General features: G+C 50.4%; 1 protein-coding gene across 1 annotated transcript in view; it reads left to right on the forward strand.

Moving 5' to 3' along the window:
- Positions 1-13137, forward strand: part of ARK2C (arkadia (RNF111) C-terminal like ring finger ubiquitin ligase 2C) — a 47767-nt gene that overhangs the window by 28859 nt on the left and 5771 nt on the right. The window contains exons 2-6 of the mRNA XM_027118418.1: positions 3393-3708; positions 5371-5481; positions 10267-10396; positions 12050-12154; positions 12464-12559. Coding sequence (XP_026974219.1) covers positions 3533-3708; positions 5371-5481; positions 10267-10396; positions 12050-12154; positions 12464-12559 — 618 coding nt within the window. The 5' untranslated portion in view covers positions 3393-3532. The remainder of the gene's footprint in view (positions 1-3392; positions 3709-5370; positions 5482-10266; positions 10397-12049; positions 12155-12463; positions 12560-13137) is intronic.

The raw sequence follows: 13137 nt of genomic DNA on the forward strand, positions 1-13137 counted from the left end.
TGCAGTCATGCCTGTCTTTCAGTTAAACCCCATTCCCTTCTTCTGCAGTCATGCCTGTCTTTCACTTTGTTAGCTTTCGACAGCTCTCCTTTCCCTTCTTGCCCTCCTTCGTTTGGTCACGTGGACCTTCTCCTCCTTTTTTTACGGTATGATAGATGGTGGTGAGGGAGAAGAGGGAATCCAGAGCCTGCTTGCTCAGGCTACAGCCCCTGGACTCATGGAAGCCAGAATTCACCAGGCAGAGGAGGCCCTACTGATCTGGAATGCTGGTGGGAATTAAGGTTCTAGATCATTCTTTTCTGGCTCACTTGCAGTGAGCCAGAAATGCATTTTATTTCCATTTTGTTTTGCAAATATTTATTTTTAAAAGATTAAAAAAAATCTATCAATGGCCTGCATGTCATTTACAAAGTCAGATAGCTCCAATATAAGACACATTTAGTAAAACAGCAATTGTCTGCCCCTTGCCCTCCCCACCCTAGTCCCACCACTAGAAGCTCAACATTTCCAACTCTTCTTCGAGTATTTACTTCCTGAAATATATAAATTACTAAGTAAATTTCTAAATAAATTCTTTTACTGCTCTTTGTTGATTTTTCAATTTTGACATTGTCTATTTTCTTCTTCTTATGGAAGAAATGTCCTTTTCTATTCTAAAATAGTTTATTAATGCTTGTGTTATTAATATATAAATACTGTTCACTGCTGAACCAAGTAGTATGTAATAATTACACTTTCTGAACAATTTTTTCTCTTCCTAGAGGTAATAATTGTCTGCTTTCTGGGACATTTTTACAAATTCTTACCAAATGCTCTACAAAATTGGAAAATTCCTTCAAATACTATTTTCATGTGACCAAATCTGACGGTAATGTTATATTTTTGATCCACCCCCAGCTACCCCTCAGAGCGCCCTCCCTCCTCCCTGCCTTGAAATGATTGCTGGAGGCCCTGTACAGCCATGTGCTTGGGAAAGCCCCCCCTTCCAGGTGTCACCCCCTATTTCTTTGCTCCTTTCTTTTGGTTTGCATCAGTAGTTCTTTGAGAAAGGGTGTGAGAAGATTAATTATTTTGAGACCCTCCATGGTTGAAAATGGTGTTATTCTACTCTCACGCTTGATTAATAGTTTGGCTGGGCACAGAATTCTAGATTGAACATCTTCCCCCGACACCCCTTCGGCACCTTGAAAGCAGTTGCTCTACTGTTTTCAAGCTTCCAATGTTGCCCTTGAAAAATCTGGTGCTATCCTGCTCCCAGACCCTTCGAATGGGACCAGTTTGCTTTCTCTCTGGAAGGTGTCAGAATCATCTCTCTGCCCCACTGCTTGGACACTTCCCAGGGAGATGCCTTGGTGTGTGGTTCTTCTCCCCCCCTCCCCCCATTTTGCTGGGCACTCAGAGGGCCTTTTCTATCCAGAAGCTGACCGTCAGTTCTGGGAAATACTTTAAAGAATTTTTTTCCACAATTTTCTCCATTCTTTCTCTCTTACTAGAAAACTGTGGAATCTTCTGACTGCATCCTTCAACGCTGGTATCTTTTTCCTCAACTCCTTGTTTTCTTGTTCTGCTTCCTGGGAAATCTCCCCAGCGTTATCTTCCAACCCTTCTGCTGAATTTCAGATTTCACCTCTTATATTTTTAATTTCCAAGAGCTCTCTTGTTTTTTCATCGCTCCTTTTAAAGGAGCTTGTTGTTGTCTCATGGACCCGACATCATTTTTCTGAGGATATTAATTCAAATGTTTTGAAGTTTATTTTTTTCAGATCCTTGCATGACTTCTGTTTCTCTGAGTTTATTTTATTTTATTTTAATTTAGTATATTCTTTCTCTCTTTTCACTTTGTAATCTTCCTCAAGGGACTGGTCGTCCTTGGCTGTCTGTTCATATTGAAGAGTAGATCACTAGTAACTTCCAGAATCTGTGTGTGTGTGTATCGATATGGACCTTTCTATGGGCTTTATTATGGAGTCGCCAGCGGGGGACTCAACCATTTTACGGGGTACTCCCAACCAGAGGGAACTGCAGAGCTATTTCTGGGGCCAGTTTCCAACCTGGGGCTGTGGGGTTGCAGGGGAGGGGCACCTGAGTGGCAGCACTCTCTGAACCAAGAGGCAGAAGGGAGCAGGGGTTTCCAGAGTTCCATGTATAAGACTTTCACTTAACCCCCCCGTTTGAGCACGGTGCTGCACCCCTGTCCTCCTCTACTGGAGCCTTTCTGGCTCAGTTTCCCTGCAAAATGCCAGGGCGAGGGAGCGGCAGTCACTGCCCTGCATGGGAGAGGGGAGATGCCCTGGGCAGAACTGCTCCTCATAGAGACTGGCCACCAGCCTCCCTGTTCTCAGCGCCGCCATCTCTCCTGCCACCACAGGAGTTGTCCTGACCCTTCCAGCACGTGTGGCAAGATCTGTCCGCTTCTCGTTGACTGCGCCTTCATTAGGTGCTTGGTTTCCAATTCCCCAGCTCTGCTAATTGCTCCATCTGCTTTCCACCTTCCAAAAATCTGTTGACATTTGTTGCCTGCTGATGTCACCTCTCCTGTTCTCTCTGTCCTTGTCTGTTTATTTTCTCTTTATGCCTTTGCTCTCATTTCAGTGGGGTTTGGGAAGGAGCAGATATATGTTGAACCTGTCGTGTTTAGCAGGAAGCCTCTGTAAAGCTTCCTGAGGTGCCAAGTTCACTTCCTTCCTTATTAAAGGACTCCAACGCTGAGAGCTGGATCTTTGCTTATGGAAAATTTGTAAGGCTTTGTCATCATCAAGGTCAATGTTATTTAGAAGGTAGTGGAGACTAGATTAAATGCAGCGTTGAGCCCAGCTTATTGCTGGAAATCTCTGCTTTTAAATAAATTATAATATTATAGCAAATTATTTCATTATTACGTAAAAACTTTGTGGGATTAGATTTTTTATTTTTCTTAAAATTGCATGGAGAACAACTTCTGGTTGTTTTCTCTTTGGAAATTTGGGCTCCCTGTCGGCTGGGTCCTGGCTAGCGAAGTCTTCAGTAGAGTTCAGAGCTTGACTAGGCTGGACTCAATGTTCTCTGGGCGTCTATTTAAAAAGGTAGTAGGGTCAAGAAGGTTCATGGGAGAAATTTAAGAAAGCTGAACTGCCTCCAGGGACCTTAAAATTCCTTTAACAAGTGTGTTCATTTAAAAGAGGATGCTTATTTATTTATTAAACAAAATACTCCCCCCACTCTCCAACACATACTGCACAGAGCCTTTACTAGGGAGCACCGATGACCATTTGCATACAAAAGTGATGACACTGTTGTGTTCTAATGAAGGTCTTGAGTTTCACCAGCTACAGGTTGGGGGTAGGGGGAGATGGAGTCTGTGGGAGAGGGGAGCAGGGCTGGTCCTCATGGAGTCTTTGTCATTGCTTCTCCAGGTGCCCCATTTCAAAGGTCTCAGCATCCTCACGCTACCTCCTGCCGCCACTTCCATCTGGGCCCCCCCCAGCCGCAGCAGCTCGCTCCCGACTTCCCCCTGGCCCACCCGGTGCAGTCGCAGCCGGGCCTCAGCGCCCACATGGCCCCGGCCCACCAGCACAGCGGCGCCCTGCATCAGTCGCTGACCCCGCTGCCCACCCTGCAGTTCCAGGACGTCACAGGTCCCTCCTTCCTACCTCAGGCCCTGCACCAGCAATACCTCCTGCAGCAGCAGCTCCTGGAAGCTCAGCACCGCAGGCTCCTCTCGCACCCCAGGTGTGTGTGCTACCTGGGCAGGGGTTGGGCGGGGCGGGGCGGGGGCCGGGCCCAGCGCTGGACCCCTGGCTTCTACCCTGCCAGGCTTGGCCAGCAGTCAGTCACCAAATGAGTCTCTGCGTAGGAGGCAGCTTTTGCTCCACTTAGAGGCATTTGTTTCGGGCAGTGAGCGCTGCCTTAACCTGGTACGGGTTCCCTCTGTTGTTAGTGTGTGTCCCTGTCATATTGCCCAGGTAACTGGCCAGGAGCTGGGTAAGTGGTGGGCTAGGATGCTCACAGTGGACTTTTCAATGCTGTGGGAGACTAGACTAGGGGACCCCTCACGTCCCCTCAAACTTCATGGTCACCAGATTCTAACATTGGAGGTCCCTAAGGGATACCTCAGGACAGGGCTGGGTCAGCCCTGCCCTCAGAGAGCCCACCGTCTGGTTGGAGAGACCAGCTATGAAACAAGTGCAGAGTAAAATGAGACAATACTAATCAAATGGGGCTGAAGTAGCTGTGGGATCCTGGGCAAGTCACTTCACCTCTCTGAGCCTCAATTGTTAAGAGAAGGAGCTGTACAAGTTAAGTGGTTCTCAGACATTTTTGTCTCAGGACCCTTTTTACACTCTTAAGAGTTACTGAGGATTACAGCAAGCTCCTGTCTATGTGGGTTATGACTATTGATACTGACCCTATTAGAAATTAAAACAGAAATTTAAAAATACTTATTAATTCATTTAAAAGTAACAATAACAAAGGTATATGTTAACACCAATAATATGTTTTTCAAAAAATAACCGTATTTTTTGCATCTAAATCAGTGAAAAGAGTGACTTTTTAAAAATACATATTTACAAATCTTTTTCATGCCTGGCTTAATAGAAGATGGCTGTGTTCTCAAGTCTTCTTCTGCTCTCAAATGTGGCAGAATCACATGTCATGTAGTTTCTAGAAAATTCCACTGTTCACTTGTGAGAGAATGAGAGTGAAAAAGCAAATAACATGATAGTATTATTATGAAATTCATTTTGACCTCGTAAACCCCATGAAGGGGTCTCAGGGACTCCCAGGGTTGCTTGGAGCACACTTTGAGCACCTCTGGACCTGATGATCCTTAAGGCCCCAAGCTTCCATGTCTGTAGAGGTTGGGGTGCCTGGGACAGAAGGTGAGTGCTGTAGGAGGTCAGAGGAAAGAGAGGTCACCATGATCTGGAGTGTTCAGGGAGGCCTTCCTGGAGGAGGTGGCTTTGCCCTGGGCCATGAAAGCTGGGAAGAGTGTGGAGAGGGTGGAGGAGAGGAGAAGAGCATGGTGGGAGCAGAGGGGGTGCACAGAGGTGGGAGAGCCTACAGGAGGCCGGTCTGTGTGTCCTGAATACATCCCACCAAGGACAGAGGGGAGCAGTAGGAGAAGGAGCAGAGAAGCTGGAGAGACCGGGTGAGACAGCTGATCTGCAGTAGTCACACCCAGGGAGAGGCTCAGTATAGTGGGCAGCCCAGAGACAGCGGGAATTTCTGAGTTATTGGCTGCTGCCCAGGAAGCTTCCTTGGAGTTGGGGACGAGGGCTGAAGGCCGCTGCTCCACACGCAGGCTGTGGGCTGGGGCTGCTGAGCACTCCTGGGGGCTGGGCTGGCCCTGGGCAGCCCTGACGCCTGGATTCCTCCTTCCCTTCCGGGCAGGCGGAGTCAGGAGCGAGTGTCTGTCCACCCTCACCGCCTCCACCCCAGCTTCGACTTCGGCCACCAACTACAGACACCTCAGCCCAGGTATCTGGCTGAGGGCACTGACTGGTGAGTGGGGTCCCTGGGGGAGGGAGGGAGGAGGGGCTTGTCTGATCCACGGAGCTCCTGTTTCCTTCACTTCAATGATGCCGGAGTCCTTGTCTTCAAGCCCCAGCTTTTGCCCTGTCCACCCTCAGGGCCAGATGGCCCCCCAAGGTCCTGGTTCCAGCAATGAGCTCAGATGTGGCTAGGGGCCATCATGTGCCCAGCCTTGGGCTCAGTGTTCGCGGTACTGCAGGGGAGGATGGGACAGGAATGCAAAGCATTTCCCAAGCTCAGGGAGTGCTGTGAACCAGTGGTCCCTGGGAGGGGGGCGGAAAGGAGAATCTCAGGAGCTAGCATGGTCAGGGAAGGCTTCCTGGAGGGGGTGGGCCTTGAGGAGTCCAGAGAGAAGTGCCAGGGCATGCCAGCCAGGCAAAACAGGCTCATGGAGATAGAGCCAGCTGGGTTGGAGGCAAGGACTGGGGAGATTGGCTGGGGAGAGGTTGAGGGCTTGGTTGTGGTGTCTTTGTAGGCAGCGGGCCCCTGTGACGTCTTCCCACAGTCTCCTGCACTCAGGGCAGAGGGCTTTGCTGCCCTGGGATGCATCACTGCTTTGTTTTGCATACTTGGTCCCACCCTACTCACAGGTTCTAGCTCAGGGGTGGGCTGACCTAAACTAGGGCTGGATCTAAACACCTGAACACTTGAAAAAGATGTGTAGTTCACTAAAGTATTTAGAGGTAAAGAGCATCATGCCTTCAACTTATTTTTAAATAGTTTAGGGAAAAAAATCCACGGAGAACTCTGTGTGTGTGTTTGTATGGATGGATGTATACGTGGAGAGAGAGAAGGAAATAGAAATGCAGTAAGGCAGTAAAATTTTAACACTTGGGGAATCTGAGTGAAGAGTATCCAGGAAGTTTTTGCAACTTTGAGGTAAAAAAGTGTGTGTGTGTGTGTGTGTGTGTGTGTGTGTGTGTGTGTGTGTGTTTTAAAGAATGTAAAAACAAACAAAAAACCTCATCGGAAAGGGATGGGCTATTTAAAAAACAGACGTGCCTTAGTGTCATTACTCAGCCATTTAGTCAGGCAAACTGGTGTGGGCAAGGGTTGCTTTGGCAGCAGCCTAGGACCAGACACCCAGGAATGGTTCAAAAGGGTAGCTCTGGTTGACTGGACGCTAAAGGTGCTTCTAGGTGCAGGAAATGGTTGATTTAACAGGTTCCGTGTCTCCAGCTCTTGGGAGTTCTCAGGTTTTCTCTGTTAGATTTAACGCTCTCCTAAAACATAGATTGCACCACGGCCAGCTTCAGCCCAGACTTTTTCTAATTAGCAGATTCAAATTAGGAAGATTTAATTGTTGTTTGGATGAAATTCTGTCCCTCAGCAGGCAAGTCAATCCAGTTTAATTCTCTTCAGCACACAGAGCACCTGGGGTCCTTGTGTACGGCTGAGGGATCTGAACAAGGTCCAGCCTGGCAAGTGGGAGGGGATAGGAGACGCGGTGAGGCGGGTGCTGCTGAGATGCGGGAGGCGCGGTGCGGGTTAGGCCGCTGACTTGCTTTATTTGGCCAAATCTCCTGTGCTCCTCGCTCATTTCTGTCGCTCTGCATTCCTGACCCCTGCTTGCCTGGAGAAACAGAGTGGCGGGTGCCCTGAGAGGCTGGCCTGTGCCCCAGCAGGGGACGCTGGGAGGGCCCTGGGCTGAGTCCCGCCCCGGGTCCACCCGGGGCCATTTCTGCCTGTCCTGTCCCCACTTCCCAAGTAGGAGGCCCTTTCTCCTCCCAGTAATTAGCTCTGCTCCAGCAAGGGCCATCCAAGTGGTGACGAGGGGCTTTTCATCCCACCCCTCTTTTCCAGGGAGGCCTCTTCTGCCAGGAGATGTGAGGTCTGGAAATTAGATGACAGGAAATGCATTGTAGGAGGGGCTTCGCTCACCCTCTGCAAGGATCCCTGGGAGGGAGGAGGTGGGGAGTGTGTTTGCGCACCCCCCTTTCCTTTAGAGAATCATCAGAAACCACTGACTTCTGCCCTAGTCATTCCAGGAATTGGCATGCCCCAATAGCTCTCGTCCAGCCCCAGGCCTGAGGCTGCCTGGCCCTCCCCCCCTTACTTTAGGAGATTCTAGCCCTACCCAAGCAGCTGTGCGCACTGAGCATCCTGGCCTGGGAGTGTGTGGGAGCAGCACGCCTTGGGGGATAAATCCTCCCCAATCTCCCCTTTCTGGCCTGGGCCCGATAACTTGGCCCTGACCTTGAGCCCTGCTCCAGTGTCTCTGTCCTCATCGTGCTCCTTTGACTCAGTCCTGGGTTCACAGTTCTGACTCTGCCTCCAGTGCAGATGGCAGCCTGCATGGCCACACAGCCCTAGCCCTGCCTGGGCACCTCGGAGAAGGGGGTAGGGGTGAGAGCTTCCTACTATCCTTCCCCTGCAAGCAGCTCGGCCTCAGCAAAGGAGCCCTGTTCGAGGATCCTGGGTTTGGGAAGGGATTTTTGATGAGATGATAAAAGGGGATCCCAGAGCCCACTCAGGCCCAACCTGGGCAGATCACCTCTCTCATCTGAGGGCTGAGGTGTCTTTTGCCTCTCCACTCAGCATTCCTAGAATTGGAGGGATTCTGTTCCCAGTTTCTTGGGACTTTGCTTTTGGTAGAATTCCCTGAACATCTCTCTGCTACTTTGAATCTGTTGGATTCCCTGGGACTGCTGGGCAGGTGCTAAGAGTCAGAGTTTCTGCCACGTGAGGTGCCCCGGGGAACTCCTTTCCCCGAGGCAGGTCATGGGGTGAGCCCAGGCGAGGATCGGAAACCCTGGAGCCCCTAACTGGCTAGCCTGGGGCCATGGATAAGGCACTGGCCTTCTTCAGGCCTCCGCTGGGCCTGCAAAAGTGAGGGACTGGACTAAGAGAATTTCTAAGTTTGCTTCCAACTGGCTCCAAGAGTTACCTCATGTCCCAAGTGACAGACTCATCAGGAGTTGTTCCAGGGATGTGGGCTAATATATAGAAGAAATGTAGGAATATATATATATATATGTCATACTGTATAGACATCACAGCTGGAAGCAGAAATTCCTTTAATGCTCCTCATATTAAAAAAAAAGATAGGGCTTCCCTGGTGGTGCAGTGGTTGAGAGTCCGCCTGCCGATGCAGGGGACGCGGGTTCGTGTCCCGGTCTGGGAAGATCCCACATGCCGCGAAGTGGCTGGGCCCGTGAGCCATGGCTGCTGAGCCTGCACGTCCGGAGCCCGTGCTCCGCAACGGGAGAGGCAGCAACAGTGAGAGGCCCGCGTACCGAAAAAAAAAAAAAAAAAAAAGTATTTGTTGAATCAGGCTTTTTTTCCTGTAGTTTCCCCTCATCTGGATTTTGCTGGTTATGCTCTGGAGGTGTCACCTCAGACGCCCCTTGGTTGCTAAACTCACTATACACTGGCACCCAGGTTGCGACTTGAGCAGATACAGCTTCAACTTGCATTTTCTGGCAAAAAACCCTTCATACGAGGTGCTGTGTTCTTCCAGCAGATGGCTGGTTGTCTCTCCTGTGTGATGTTAGTAGCAATTGATAATCGTTGCCCAGATCCTTTATTTCTTTAGGGGATGAAAGAATATGACAAATAATTCAATCATTCCTTATTCATTTATTAGCTAGAAAACTTTCATAAAGAGCAATTTTCCTTCATCCACGATTTGGTTACCCTGCGGTACAGTTAACAGAGGAAAGGCAGGATAAATGTTTGGTTCTTCCCCTTTATTTTTTATTTTATTTTACTTTTTGCGGTACGCGGGCCTCTCACTGTTGTGGCCTCTCCCGTTGCGGAGCACAGGCTCCGGACGCGCAGGCTCAGCGGCCATGGCTCACGGGCCCAGCCGCTCCACGGCATCCTCCCGGACCGGGGCACAAACCCGTGTCCCATGCATTGGCAGGCAGACGCTCAACCGCTGCACCACCAGGGAAGCCCCTTCCCCTTTATTTATTAGTTTTCAAAATGAAGCATTGGTTCCCTAGCATCCTTCAAAGGGGACCAGTTTTCTTTAGCATCATTTCATTCTCACGGATTTGAACCTATTTGATGTATTTTAGTCTATTGCAGTTACACTCATTGATACAAAATGCCCAAAGTCTGCCAGTGGGAGCCTCTCCAGGATGGTTCCCGAATCCTTTTGACTTGACCTTGATAACTTTCTTGCTTTTAGTTATGACAAGATGTTTCAATCTCATGTTGCACATTTTTTTTTTCTGTCTCAGACCAGAACTTAGCCATTTTCCAAGGAACACTGGATCCTTTTCAGTTGATTGATTTTTAAGTGAAATGAGTTTCCTGTATGGTGAGGAGCAGGGGCGGTGGTCCAGGAGAGCTTTCCTGCCTCAGAGCTGCAGGTCCCTCTCCTATTATTTTCTCAAAGTGGTTAAAGTATGGCCTCTGCCCCCCTCCACTCTATCTGGAGCTGTCTTTCCTTTGCTCTGTATCCGTGACCGGCTTATTTGGATTCCTCTTTCAGCATTTCTCTCAGGGACGGGCTTTGGTGCACTAGTCTCAAGTAGTGTGAGGCCCAGACTATACCGGTCCCTTCGATCTAGCAGAGCCCTTCCTTCTCCGAGCCTCGGCTCCCTTCTCCGTAAAGAGAGGGGCGGGGCTTCTCCGAGTCTCGGCTCCCTTCGCCGTAAAGAGAGGGGCGGGGCTGGGCGAGACTGAACCCCTTGCAGCTCCGGCAGTTTGTGACTCTGATTCTACTCGACGGGCTTGATGTCTGAGGTCCCTTCTGCAACCCGATGGCCGGATCACCTGTGCTTCACCGTGGCTGTGTCCCTGCAGGGATCTCAGTGTGGACACCGGCTTGAGTCCCGCTCAGTTCCAGGTGCGGCCCATGCCCCAGCACTATCAGCATTACCTAGCGACTCCTCGAATGCACCACTTTCCCCGAAACTCCTCCTCCACGCAGATGGTGAGTGAGAGGCTCTGCCAGGAAGCTGACTCCCTTGCTGCCTGTTGGTGCCAATGGTGGGCTGAGGCCTGTGGCTCCCTTGTGTCCTGCCCGGCTGTGTCCTGAGCACAGGCAGGTCAGCCGCTCCCCTCCCCTCCCAGCTCCTATTCCCAACTGGGCTTGAAGGGGAAAGAAAGCAAAGCTGCTGGACCAGAAGCCAGCACTGCTGAAAGGAGGTGGGGCACTGGGGGTGGGGCAAGGGGCCCTGTGGCAGGCCCCGGTCTGGGGGGGGTGGGAGGTGGAGTGAGGCAGGGTGGAGGGAAGGCTCAGGGCTAAGAGCAAGCAGCGGTAGTCCCTGGACCCCACGTGACCTCATTTAGTTAATTTATTGGGTCAGCTTCTCCCGGGGCTTTGGTTTTACTTATCCGTGAAATGGGATGAAGATGCCTGGTGTGGGGAACACAGGAGACCCCAGAAGTGGCCCCTGAGGCTGCCTGCTGATCTGGTGCTGCCTTGTGCAGAGGGCCGGCCTTCAGCGCCGCAGGGTGTGGCGACTGTGGTGGGGTTTGGGGCCTTTGCGTACCTGGCATCCCGAGCTGTGTGGAATGAAGGTGAAGATAGTCCACTAAAGCAGCGAAAGGCTGATTGAAAACCTTATTTCCAGACAGCTTCTTCATGCTGCTGCCCTAGAGCATAATTCGGCCCTTCCAGCCCTTGCCTTTGCCCTTTAACCACTCAGCACCTCAGTCTCCTCATGTGTAAAATGAGAGGCTTGGATGAATAATCCCAGAATCCTTGTCAGCTCGGAAGTTCTAAGGTTCGCCTTAAGAAGCACCATCTCCTAAGAATAACAGCTAGTGGTTATTGAGCACTCGCTGCATACCAGGCACCGTTCTAATCACTAGCCTCGCAAAAACACCACACAAAAGGTTTTATCCCTGTTTTACAGATTGGCAAACTGAGGCATAGAAAGATTAAGTCCGGGATCGTGCAGGAGTAAGCTGAGGAGCTCTGACTCACAGCTGGAGACAGGGTGAGGGTCAGGGTGAGGTGAGTGAGGCAGGGCCGTGCAAGGAAAGGATCAGAGCCTGTTCTGATTTAAAATTTTGATAGTTTGTTCATTATGGATTCTTTGCATTAATTTTGATTTTAAAATACTACATTAAAGTATTATTTATCTTGGTTACTGAGTCATTCGGTGCCTCCTTAAATTTTGTGCCCTCACTTGCCCCACCCTGTTCTGGGCAGTACAGAGCAGAGGGGAAGGGAGTGAACTTTGCCATCCGACTGCCTGCGTTTGAAACCATGGTTCTGTCACTTACTTCATCCACTTGTGTCTCACTTACCCTATCAGCAAAATGGGAATAGTAATTGCACCCAGGTTACAGGTCAGGTGAGATGATTCAATTAATCGTTTGAAGGGCTTAACAGTGCCTGCCATGAAATAAATGCCCAGTCAGGTTAGTTGTTACTTTACTGATTTTGTTATTCTTTCTGGGGCTGGTTCGGCCCAGGCTTGGTTCTTGATGAGGACAGGGGGACACAGGAGGAGGAAAGACAGTGCTTCTGAACACCGCAGCATCTCAGGGGTGCGCTGATTGGCTACGGGAGGGGGAGTCAGAAGCTGGGCTCTTGGAGCCTGGAATCCTGTCTGAGGCATTTTCTCCCCAACAGGTCGTCCATGAAATCCGAAACTACCCTTACCCTCAGCTTCACTTCCTTGCTCTCCAGGGACTGAATGCCAGCAGACACACCTCCGCTGTGCGGGACAGCTATGAGGTACGCCCCGCCCCTCTGTCTGGGGACCCTCCCGTCAGCCTGGCTCCCGCCGGCTTGGTGGAGATGCCACTGTCCCCTCTCCCTCCCCTGCGGGTGGGGAGGGCATGGGTGGTAGGCGTAGCCTCAGGGTTGAGAGTAGGAGAGAGAAGAAGAGAGTGAGTAGAGATCTCGCAGTCTTTGAGCATTTGACAATTCTTCCCATCGACGTGAATGCTCTGCAGGTCTCGCAGTGCCCCTCCTCCTTATCATGAGTGCATGCGTGTGTTTGCACGTGCAGAATGCACACATCCACATGTTCTCTCTTTGTAGGAGCTGCTGCAGCTCGAGGACAGGTTGGGAAATGTGACTCGGGGAGCTGTACAGAACACCATTGAGAGGTTCACCTTCCCCCACAAGTACAAGAAGGTGAGCCAACCAGCAGGTCAGCCTGCATAGTTGGGGTTGGGGTGGGTACGATCTACTTGACCCTGGCCCAGCTTTCCACCGAGGGGCACGGTCCGAACTCTAGAAGCTTTTGCTCTGGCTAGATGCTCTGAAGCTCTGCTACCTTCCCAGGGTCTTCTCCCTTGCTTCTGCCAGGTGTGACCAGGAAGGGAGCTGGGTATGTGTGTGTGCATGTGGACTTGTGAGTGGGTGTACAGAGAGATGAATGTTTGTATCTGAATGAGGAGGGCCAAGGGAGCACCTGCACTGCAGGCTAAGATTTACCTTAGAAAAGATTCCAAGTCCAATCTCACATGTGGACAAACAGGCGGCTAAGGCTTCAGAGCATAGGTTTCCAGTCCTCGGTGAGCGTCAGGTTTGCGTGGGCTGCTTTTAAAGCCACAGATTCACAGGCTCTACCCTAAGCCTGTGGAGGAAGACTCTCCAGGAAGACTCTGGAGTAGGATTGGAGTCCAGGAATTGGAGTTAAATTAAAAAAAAAAATTCAAATAAATAAGAAATTTGGAAGTAACCAATCTGTCTTTCAATAAGTAAATGGG

Source organism: Aethalodelphis obliquidens, unplaced genomic scaffold (genome assembly GCF_003676395.1).
Source record: "Aethalodelphis obliquidens isolate GAN/ISIS:26980383/991018 unplaced genomic scaffold, ASM367639v1 scaffold19, whole genome shotgun sequence".
Taxonomy (NCBI): Eukaryota; Metazoa; Chordata; class Mammalia; order Artiodactyla; family Delphinidae; genus Aethalodelphis; species Aethalodelphis obliquidens.